At 34.5% G+C, this 12,242-nt stretch overlaps 1 protein-coding gene across 1 annotated transcript in view; it reads right to left on the reverse strand.

Moving 5' to 3' along the window:
- Window positions 1–2,934: 2,934 nt before the first annotated feature.
- LOC150104407 (protein spaetzle 3-like) overlaps window positions 2,935–12,242 on the reverse strand; it is a 521,297-nt gene continuing 511,989 nt past the window's right edge. Inside the window, exon 5 of the mRNA XM_090397031.1 lies at window positions 2,935–3,103. Within this exon, the coding sequence (XP_090253157.1) occupies window positions 2,935–3,103 (169 nt within the window). The remainder of the gene's footprint in view (window positions 3,104–12,242) is intronic.

Genomic DNA, 12,242 nt, shown 5'->3' on the forward strand with positions numbered 1-12,242 from the left:
ACAATGAAACCAACTTTCTCAAAACATGCTTTTGGTAGTAGTTTCCAGAGAGCTGTTCATTTATTTAGCAAATCTCCTTATATATATTTGTATTAATTGAAGATATAAATTTCATAATCATTTACTTTCTTCCATTGTAATTATTGTTTCACTCTCACCCCCAAGCAAAAAATGCTGTAAAGATGAATACCATCAACTGAACCTAGAGTCCAATTTGAGTTGCATGCTGTATCCTGTTTTTGTTATATTGGTCAAATTTAAAATTCACCAAATTTTTCTTGTGATCAATACTAAAGCGATTTTTTAATAATCCGGCACACAGTATCATAGATAATTCAGGAACCTTTTCCTTAAGACAAATTATGGTATAAATAGCTAACGAGATAAATGCATTTTGCAAAACCCCCTTCATGATGTTCCCCCTCCACATACATACATCCATAGCAATAAGAATTTTACTGTCATAGTAACCATTCTAATCAAAAAGGTATAAAGTATTTCATCAGGAAGAATAATGCAGTGTACATACCCGTGATTACAATCCTTGTAAAACGAGTTGGGACACTCCCCACCCCACATCTTCTGATTCTAGCCTTTAAAACTGCTTTTACTTAGCTAATTGCTACATGTAAAAATGCATAAATACAAGGTGTGTGGGGGGGGGGGCAATCTGGAAAGTTCTGATAAACACCTAGAACAAAAATGTTAAATCAACTGATATAACTGCAAGAAAGAACACAAGTTACCTTCATAACTCTGCTACTAGTGTGTTCTTTCTTGTGGTTATATCAGTTGCTTTAATCATTTTTGTTCTAGGTGTTTATCAGAACTTTCCAGACTTCTCCCCTCGCTGTTACAATTCATCCATCATTTAAGAAAATTCTTATTTAGATTATATGCAAGTTATTAATGGCAATAATGTTATCACAAGTAATAGTAGATCCGAAGGATGCCAGGAATAGTTACGTTTTTTTTTTTCTTTCTTTCAAAAATTATTGAAAACGGTGTTGTTTTAGTACTTCACAACCTCTTAAGTAGTATGCCTAGACATAGGTGTGCTCCTTATTAATATATATATGTATTAATTTAAAAAGATGCTGCCTTTAAAGAATGTCTTTGCAAAACAGGAAAATCAACCTTTAAAATATACAGATACATCATCAGCTTATTTGCCTTTGGTCTAATAAAAAAAAGTTGCATCATTATGGAAAACAATTTGAGATGAAGGTAGGTAGTCGCGTGAATTATTAGCATTAATAAATATTACTCATCTTATTACATAATCACATCTCATGGGATGTGACTTTTCAACTAGAATATTTGATATATCACAGTGAGAGCTGAACAGGGGGGTGATGCACACAGGTGCCAAAGATTTCAGGCAGGGAGGAAATACTTTAAAAAAATATTATTCATTAATTATATCAAAATAAATTACATTTTATAGATTTGTCTTAAACAAATTATTTATAATCACTTATTTGTTATTATTCCTTAAGATCTTATTTTATTCTGATCCTAGTCCTAACAAGTAAAAACTTGAACTTGCTCGAGTTTACAGGATGACGCGCGTTTGAATTTGTTCACACTCGCATTTGCTCTGAACATATATATAAGAAAATCTGTTTTTAACTTTATTTTATATTCTGCTGTTATCAGCAGAATATAGGCAACATTTTGCAATGTACCTGAATCGTCATGAGAAAAATTTAAATCATTTGAACAATTACAAGAAATGGACAGAATTAATTACATCCTTAAAAAATAAAACTTGTATTGATCATTTGCAACAAACAGTTTTAGATAATGAAAGGAAACGTTGGTATGAAGTTATAAAAATAATAATTTTTGTAGTACAGTTTTTAGGCAAATAAAATCTAGCTCTTCATGGTAAAAATAATAAACTTTACGATCGCAACAATGGCAATTTTTAAAATGCATTGAGATGTTAGAAAAGTTTGATCCTTTTATATCGGAACACACGCGACGTGTAGCTAATGATCCTGCCTTTAAAAATATGCCCTCCTATTTAGGAGATAAAATTCAAAATGAAATACTCACTTTATTGGCATCAAATATTAAAAATAACGTTTTTATAAAGTGTTTTTTTTTATTGGGGGGGGGGGTATAGGGGCGCCAACTAAAGTTTTGTACACAGTTGTGCCCCTGGAGCTGAATTGGAGAAGGATCTCCCCCCCCCCTCCTACACACACACACTTATGATTTAGGAAAAATGGAGATATTTATTATATTGGTTTATTTTATGCAATTTACATGCAAACATCTAAAATAACTGGTCATTTTTGTAGCAATTTTTAAATGGGCAAGTGTTAAAGCAATGTGGCATGCTATAGGCTGGTAATTTCATTGTATATAAAATAAAAATCCAATACAAATTTTTTAAGTTTAGTAAACATTATCACATAACTCAACTACACACAAAAAAAAAAAGGCTGGTAACAGTGTCAGTCTCATACAAAAACCGGGATAAAAAGAGTAGTATTTTTATACAGAATATATATATATATAAAATTTTATAAATTTTTGATTTAAAATTTTAATACCAGTGAGTAAATTTCTGGTAGAAGAAATGTAGTTTTATTTCTTCTCATATATTAGTGTCCTAGGCTTAAGCAGTTTTGAGGGTCTGTTCTTGAATGCCTCTGTGGATAATGACACAAGCTGGGACGAATTTGTAGTCATATTTTTTATATCAAATTTTGGTTTTATGTATTCTCTACATCCCTAGTAGGGAGATTTTTAAGCCTCTTCTTTAACTCCCATCTTCCTCTTTGTTTCTCAGATTTATCCATTATGCCTTTATAATAAGATTTGATGAGAATAAAACATTCTCATTTTGTGTTACATTACAGTGTACTTATGTCCAACACTGATTATGACTTTTAAAACAGTCAAGTTTTTATACCCAGGAAATCATTGCTTGATAGGGCTGAGACATCTACAAACACAACATGAGGGGAAGAGAAACCAATCCATAAAGATTCCTTTACAATCATCATCTGGATCGTATGCAAGGAGACGATGCCATTTGTATTTCTGTTCACAGGTACACTCACCATTGCATCGTTTGGTCTGGACTGATCTGAAAAGGGAAGAAAATAAAGTGTTTTTTTTTTTTTAAATATCTATTTCCATAGAAACCATAATAAGTTAGTTTTTTTTTTCCTCTTTATTCATTTATCTTAATCACTTGGTATATGTGTGTTGTAATTTTCATGTTTGATTATTATCATCTTGATCAATACTAGTAGAGAATACATTTTTGTTTTAGTATCTGGGTACAGCTCTTCACTCCTCCAAAAATAAATATAGTCAGTAGATACTTAATTCATTTCAGTGAATATATATATATATATAATGTGAATTAGATACCAGTTACTTCTCTAAGAAGAAATTTGAATTGTCCTCTATAAATTACATTACAAATATTTTGCTTCTAGTTTTTGCAGTGCAAAGTTTGTTTTTATTAATGTTGCACCCGAGTGCATGCAAATAGTGCACATATTGTAACATGAATTTACATGAAACTTGTGTAAGGTGGGGGAATTGGATTTTGCTACAAGAAACTGAGGAGGCAAAGGATTCTGGGATATTGGAATTTTAAGTCCAAAGGTCACATAGCAAAAGTTTCAAATACAACTCAGAGGATAATTGCGATGGTGAAGCAAACCTTAACATCAAAGGATAAGGAAGTCATTTTGCTTCTTTATTAAGCCTTGATAAGACCACACGTGGATTATTGTGTGCAATTTGGTCTCCCGGATTCCGAGTTTAAATTCGATAAAGAAGAGTCTCTCTTCTCCCTTCCATCATCTATGTGGATGATGATGAGGCCGAATGAACTCTTTCCACTTCTGTCCAATTTGGTTTTCAGGTTCTCTTTTATTTTGTCTATCCATCTAATTCTGGGCCGTCCTTTGGATCTTTTACCTTCCATCGTTGTATTCAGGGCTTTAGATGGTAGTCTTTCTGTTCCTATGGCCAAACCATAGCAGTCTTCTTTCTTGGATTTTGTCTATTATTGTTATTTCTTGTTTTAGTCGATCCAGCAAAGATACTCCAAGTAATCTTAGCCAACCCATTTCAGTAACTAATAATTTTACCTTCCATCGTTGTATTCAGGGCTTTAGATGGTAGTCTTTCTGTTCCCATGGCCAAACCATAGCCGTCTTCTTTCTTGGATTTTGTCTATTATTGTTATGTTATTTCTTGTTTTAGTCGATCCAGCAAAGATACTCCAAGTAATCTTAGCCAACCCATTTCAGTAACTAATAATTTTTTCTCTTCAGCCTTTTTGAGATTCCAGCATTCACTTCCATAGAGGAGTAGTGGGAGGACAATTGTTTCATAGATTCTTACTTTTGGTACTTGTTTGTCTCTTGACCTCCATAAAGTTGTCCAAAAGTTTGGGACATTTGACTGATTCGTCTGTTTGTCTTTTTTAATTTCACCATTGTACTCAATAACTCCTCCAAGGTAGGTGAAGTTTTCTACTTGCTCTAGATTCTTACTATCAATTTCCAGATTGGTGCTTCTTTTTCCTATTTGCATAATTTGTTTAATCCAGATTTTATACACTCCTTTATTTTATCAGAAATTCGCTGTAGATTTTCTTCTGTGCTTGCAAATTTAAAATTTGTCACATTTTCCCCATATATTTTGATTCTGGAATCTTCATTGTTTAAGGCCTTATTGGTTGCTTCTTCCAGTGTAAGATTGAACAGGTCTTGTGACAGATTGCATCCCTGTGTGGAACCAGTTGGTTAAGGTGTCCTCCATTCGTACTGCACTTTCAGATTTCTCATATAGATTCATTATTATTCTTATGGTTTTGTTGGAATTCCAAATTCTTTCATAGTTCTCTTCTACGGATTGAATCAAATGCCTGAAGAAGGGTAAAAAAAGAAGTTACAAAGACTATATCCAGATTATGAGTATGTGGATTCAGACTGGTTAACAGGAGAAAGAGGTCTATAAATTTTTGAATGGGTGTTATAGGATATATCTTCTGATGAAATTTTTCATTATTATACATGGAAGGTGGGGAGAGTTGAAACATGGGGGCATCCAAGTTTGCTCACAGTCAAAGGGATAAGAGCTAGGTTTTTCTCTCACAGAGCAGTGAGTGAGTGCATCTAGTACGAATGAATTTAAAGGAAGGTGTGACAGTTGGTTTGAATGATTTATAGGTTCCCACGAGGTCTTATATAATAATATAGGCCTTGGAAGCTGAGAATGAATGCTGCCAAAAGCGGGTGAGATCTAGATTTTTCTCAGAGTGATTGAATTGACTGCCACTGAATGTTGTGCCAACTGGGAGGACGTGCGTGGCTTTTTGCTCCTCTTTTCCATAATCAGACGATTGTTTTCATTCTTCAAACCCAGATACTTGTTACAGAAATAATCCATATTGGTATGGAAACTTTAATTCCTCCGACCTATATTTAAACCATGGTTCTCCAAAAAGTGCACTAGGGCTGTCCAAGAAAAGCAAATAGCCTTTCACAAGTGGCGTCAGACCAGATCACCAGCTTCATTCACAGCCTACACACTGTCCATAGTCTAAATGTAGAAAACTTGATTCTTGTGTCGTCAGTCGTGCCTTCTGGTCCTTTGCCAAAGCCGCTGAGCGCAACTGTCTTCCTCGTGAAGCATTTCCAAAGGACTACAATCTTCAACAGATTACTCTACTCCTGGCTTTGTTCACTATAGACTCTTCGGCCTATTGTGTGTGGGATATATATATATATATGAGGCGTTTTTATAGCCTATGCACATGCAGGGAAACAGATGTTGGTCATCTATTAAATTTAGATGAGGCATATATAAAACGGTGAAGTGTAATAGAAGAATTATTGGCCTTGAGTCAGCAAAGCATGAGATATATATATTATTAGTAGAATACAGAAAAAAAAAAGATTCTACTCTAGTAACATACATCGTTGATTATATAAAAAGGGAAGCAGAGATGATATCAATAACTAATCGGTTTGCTATCACAATTGTAAAAAATGTTTACATATATTAAATAGCATCACCATATGAACGAACAAGCAGACTTCACAGCAAGATTTTCTACAATTGATCATATTCACACTAACCAATTAATAGAAAAAGTAAATATCATCTTTTAGCATTTGTAGATTTAAAAAAAGCCTTTAATATTTCTGACTGATATGAAAAACCAAACAGCTTAAAACAACGTCATAACTTAACAGTATTATAAAATTAATCTAGGAAAGGAATTGAGTATTGAGATCCTGTATCATCCAAATTGTTTTCTGCTACATTAGATGAAGTCCTTAGGAATTCCTATCAGTCATTTATGTTTTAACAGGTGACATTAGCAAATGCTAAATAACCCTGATGAATAAAGTGGGAAAAATAAAATTCAGAAAAAAATTGAACTACATTTACATTGTAAGTTGAGCAGTAGCCTTGTCGGGTAAAAGGACACCAGTATGATCCTACTTGTGGAAAATAAATGCCTCCAGAAGATAGTGCTGTCTTCGATCTCTACTAGCAATATCAAGCAGATCGGTTTTTAAGGCATTTGTTTAATGGAAGATCATGAAGCTTGAATCATTTGAGCAAAGTAAGGTTTTTTAGATGAAGAGGAGAAATGTCTTCGGCATAAGCATGGGTAGGATTTGAGGTTAGTGAAAGAATATCCTTTATGAAGAGGATATGCGGGTGGTACAGGGCACTATTTTTCAATAATGATTACCAAGCCAATATTGGTGATCACTGGTATAAGTTTGTTGCTAATGGCTTTCTTCGTTATGTTTCATAGCTTAACGACTGGCTTTTATTTCCCTTCTTTGGAGCTTGTTTCTATGTCTGATGAGTATGAAGGATTGTAAAGGAAATATAGGATGGATGCTAATTCTGTAGCAAGTTTAAGTACAATTTTGAGGGTGGAGAAATAACCTTGTGAATTATACCGATTTACATGACATCCAACTATCTCATTCTATGGAGAGTCAGTTATTCGGAATAATGAAATGTTAGAGTTTTAACGATTAATTAAAAATCAAAGTCGTAGACATCATAATGATCAGACTTTTTCAAGGTAACCAATGTTCAGATACTGCAAATAACACTAAATTGTTTTTCTATATTAGATTTGTTGCAATACACTGTAGTAAAGCTAATATGTAGCCGGGTGTTTAGCAATAGGAGCAATTTAGGAGGCAAAAAAACTTGAAATATAATTTTTCCATTGTTGTTTATTCAGGTATTTTAATTTTCACATGTCGTTTTGATACAACTAATAATCACAAAAGAAAGATGGCATATACAAATTAGTTATTGCTTCTGTCTTAATCACAAACTGGAAATAAAACGACTAACTTTTGCTCTTAAAAGTAGATACTTTATTTCCACATAAGGATCTTCAGTTGATAGCACTTGTAGATTGAATGGGCATTCCAGACTATAGGAGCAAACTACTGTATATATTTATGCGGTACGTGTTTCTTTTTAATGATTTTACTTTACAGCACTAAATCTTAGTGAAACTGTGTTTTAGGAATTGAAATAACACGAGATGGCAGAGAGTAATAAAAAAATAGCAATACAGGATTCTTGAAGCCTTATAATTTAAACGAATACTTTTCTCTTCAAATGTCCTTGTCAAAGAATTTAAGGATCTCCTTAATTCAGTCAGATTTCAGAACACCAGCTAATGATTAAACAAAAAAAAAAAAAAACCATTCATAGTGCAACGTTGTTCACATTCCCTAAATGATGTTAGCCAGCATTCTGTTCGAGCTCTTTGACTTAATGCATCTTCTGGAAAACCAGTGTTTGAGTTCCGAGAGAGAAGTATGGCTGCACAGCGGAAATCATATAGAATTGAAAGGAGTGGAGCCTACTGATTAATTTTTCAGGTATACAAAGTTTATTACAGATAATTATATAATATAATTTGCCACTAAATATAGCAGTTAAGATGTAATATTGGAGGTTGTACCTGCTTCATTTAAAAGTTTTTGGATTAATTGAATACTTCTGTTCTTTACATATGCAATGTATATGCTTGCTTATTAATTCTCTTAAATAAATTAATATTAAGAAATTTACCACCAGACCTCCATGGAGTCAAAAGACTCATCGCGGGAGGCGTGCACTGTTACACGCAAAGCCCATTAAACTGTGCTCAACTCATTCAATGTATCTGCATGCACCACAATGTCAGACAATGCATTCCACTGAACAACCACTCTCCATGCAAAGAACCTACTCCTTATGATAACTGAAAAGGTCTTGCTCGAATTAGATAACTTTCCATTCTTTGGTGGACATCATCAATTTTTTTTTTTGTTTGTATATGCAGAATGAAACAGTGTTTATTATACACTGCAATGTGGCATTTAATGTTTATGAATCAAGTGCTCGAATTTCGTGACACTCCAGAGCTCTCTTGATAAAAGCCCTTCTAGGTCGAATACCGTGTAAGTATACATGTTTGGAAAATTCTGTTCTGCACGAGTTATAAACGTAAGGACCGAATATTTTTAAATGGGGGAAAGAAGTTATATATGAGAGATCATCATCATCTTGCTCGCAATGGTAATATAATATATATAAAACTATGTTGTTTGATGAGTCAATAATAGGTTCTGTTAAAATTGAAAACGGAAAGACGAAGGAGATGTACGTCACCTTGGGTGAAAAGAAAGGAATAAGACGCAACTTGGAAGAATCAATTTAAGTAGTTCGTCTTAATTTTGTAAAAGAATGAACAAGGGTAAAACCAAGGAAAGTTTTGTAAGAATATGGTACAGCCAACTATGAAACGGAAGAAAATAGATTGGAACTGGTGAAGGTGCAATGCGGAATACAGATTTCGAATCCTACCTAGGACATGAACCTTTATAATGGGTTTTCAGCAAGTCTCTCACGGCGTCCCCCCTCCCCCACCAGAAGAATGCACAGAATTTACTGGTTTCATAGCCTCAACTGCAAATCAAAGCTACCTCTAGAGTTGAGGTCATAATTGGAGAAAGCAAAGTAAGACAGTTTCTAACGTTTAGTAGACCTCTCTCAACATGACGAAAGGGCTGGAAAAAGAAAAGATAATGAAACCCGCATTTTGTATGTATATATTAGTATCCTTCATTGTCAGAATGCTCTTCATGCAAATCTGAAACAATTTTTAAGAGATGACAAAGTTTTTTTCCCAACTGTACTGCCTGGAAAAAGTGACCAGCCTGTCTGAGATCTGAAATGATATTTATTTCGATATAAAAAAAAAAGTTGCTTCACCTGCCAAAAATTTTACATATATATAGGTTTTTCCTAGTAGTAAAATGTTGTCTTATGTAGCTGATCAAATAACTGATTAAAATGGAAGAAAATTATGTCTACAGCCATTTCCTTACAGTTCGAGCACTGAACTCATATCGATGCATTCAAATTCTTTGGCACCAGAGAAAACAAGCTTAATGAGTTTTCCATCAATCAATTATAATTCCATGCACTATCACAGAAGCAACCCAACATTTTTACATTGTGACCTGCACACTTAATCTTCGTATAGCATTCAACTAATGATTTCTAGCATGTTGACCACAGGAACAGTTTACTTCACTCGATTTTGAAGTTCGTTAACAGTTACAATAAAGACTAATCAATTCCTTCGGGGGAAGGGGAGAATTGTGTTAAATCAATTAATGAAATATTCATCTTTCGAATAACTATCGCACAAAGCCGAAAAATCGATATGGACTCGATCTCTTTCAGATTTTGCTGGTGTTGAAAGTCTTCATGAGATGAGCAAGGATTTAAGCACCGTTCTTGTTTGATGAGGAAATGTATACACTATATCCATATAGAATTTTCTAAAAGCGTTTGATAAGGAGATGCCGCAGGACTCTGTGTTAGGACCATTACTGTTTACCCTGAATTCCAGTAATGGAAGGTTATTAAGTGTTGTGTTCTTCAGGAAGAGCTGAAGTGAGATGGAAAAGCGAGCAGTTCACAACGTTAAACTTTTGGGTCTACACGCTGGAGACAACTTAGATAAGCCTCAATATTAACCCTTTCTGACCTGAATTTTTTCTTTAGGTCTAAAAAAGCAAGGATATCAAGTATTTTTTTCAATGAATCATTCGCCAAATATGGGCTACGAAGGCCAAGAAAGGGTTAATAAGAACATTAATCAGCTGGGAAAAAATTTAGTATTTCACTGTGTAAGGTCTAAATCAGTCCACATCTGAACTACTTAACTCAAATTTGTGCACCGGGATGCAAAAGCAGGACTCTGAATTGCTAGAAGCTGTTGAGATGCATTATCAGATGGTGGAACAAGAATGCGAAGCCATTACAAAGTTTAAGGTTCAGTATGATAGATATTACAGAAAGTCTTCCTTGCAACATAAGCGTGTGGATGTTTGTATTATCTATAATATATCTTTCAAACCTGTTTCCTGGAATCAAAGACCCATCGAGGGAAAGTTAGTGTAATAATATATCTCAATAACCTCTCAGATTGGAAACAAAAAAAGTGAAGTGTGCCATTTATTGCGATTAGGATTTACTTCATGGTCACCCAATCCCATCTACATTTCATGTGATCCGCCTGTTCTTACTGCTACCAAGCGAAGAAGGAAATTTGCGTAAACCACACCACGACTGAAGTTTCTTTTACTAGTCCTTTTTTTCCTGTCCAGAAACTGATTTTTCTTTTTTTAAGATGGCAGATTTTCCGAAACACTTGGCGTATACAAGTGGTCCGATTTACGAGTATTGCTTTTTTAGGCGAACAGTGAAAGTCGCAGTTGTTAAATCAAATTCACTACTCAAAAGTAAAAGTCCTTATAAAGTTTCTTCGCTTCCTAAGGAAACGTTTCGTTCACTTTTTGTGTGGGGAAGACTCTTGGATGAGAAACTATGTTAAGAAAATAAACATAACTGCTGTCCATTCTTATGAAACTAACTCTTTTCTTCTTCCTACAAATGGCTTGTAAGTGTGCAGCTAATTTCGGTTATTATTAAGGCCTCCATAGAGTCAAAAGACTCATCGTGGGAGGTCATTCTTAGGAAACACAAAAGGCTATCATACCACACCTTGAACATTCTTACTCTCTCAGGCAATGCATTCCACGGTTCAACCACCCTCCACGCAAAGAAACCACTCCTCACAGCTTCCAAGGATGTCCCCTTGTCATCGCTCCTTCCTGCTGTTCCACCAAGCAAAAGAACTCCAATTATCCGCATTTGTATCCTTGCCAAAGTTAATTTATCCCCTTCAAATCCTGGGGATCAAATTTGAGAGATCAATCATCACCCCCCCCCCCAATCCGAGTATGCAGACTCACATCGATGGATCCCAAACTTATAGGCCACAAAAATTTACTGCGATGGGAGGAAGGTTTATAAAGTATAAATGAAGTGAAACAAATATTCCATTTTAAGTGAGAATAATTTCTCTCAAGTAGTATCAAGGAAATGCGAAAGCAATAAGTGTCGGTAACCAAATGCATAAGAAAGGAGAGAAACTCCTCCCCTGGTTATATTCAGCAAACTATAAAATCAGGTATTACGATTGTTTCGTTTATCGCTAAAGAAGTATTGGATCGTGTTTCATTCCTATAGGTTCGCGATTAGATTATATCTGAGGTTGGAAATATTAAAGTGGAACATAAAATATTGCCTATGATAACGCTTCCATTAGATTTTATCTTCCCCAACTCTCTCTTTTATTTTAAGCAGGTTCCCATGGAGTATGCATATAAACTTTATAACTCCATCACTAAATGTGAACTTTTATCTCACGTTGACTACAGTGATCTGCCATACTAACGTCCCCTGAACCTGTGCAGAAAGAGGTCGTTGATTCCCAAGTCATTAAGTATTACTGTAATCACGCTTCACAACAAATTGTTACTCAGCATAAAGAAATGAGCAAAAAAAGCTTATTTTGTCTCTACTGTTATAGAGGACAGAGATTACAAGGAAATTGTGCGTACTTCCCAATACAGGTAGCATCATTCATCACTTAAAGAAAATGGTGTAACGATTTAGTCGGGAGTATTTTTTAAAAAACTGTATAGGACATGATGTTGGGGGTTTTCTTGTGTTCCATTAATTTATTGTTCCCACAGTGCAAGAAAAATTGCTTTCGCTATGAACTTTCAGGAATCAAGAAATATATAAAAAAAGGATTTTCAGCTGAAATCTTCTTTAATATCGTGAAGCGGATAGATTGGCAATTT

This window comes from Typopeltis vanoorti, chromosome 8 (assembly GCF_054136105.1).
Source record: "Typopeltis vanoorti isolate ZY-2024b chromosome 8, IOZ_Tvanoo_1.0, whole genome shotgun sequence".
Taxonomy (NCBI): domain Eukaryota; kingdom Metazoa; phylum Arthropoda; class Arachnida; order Uropygi; family Thelyphonidae; genus Typopeltis; species Typopeltis vanoorti.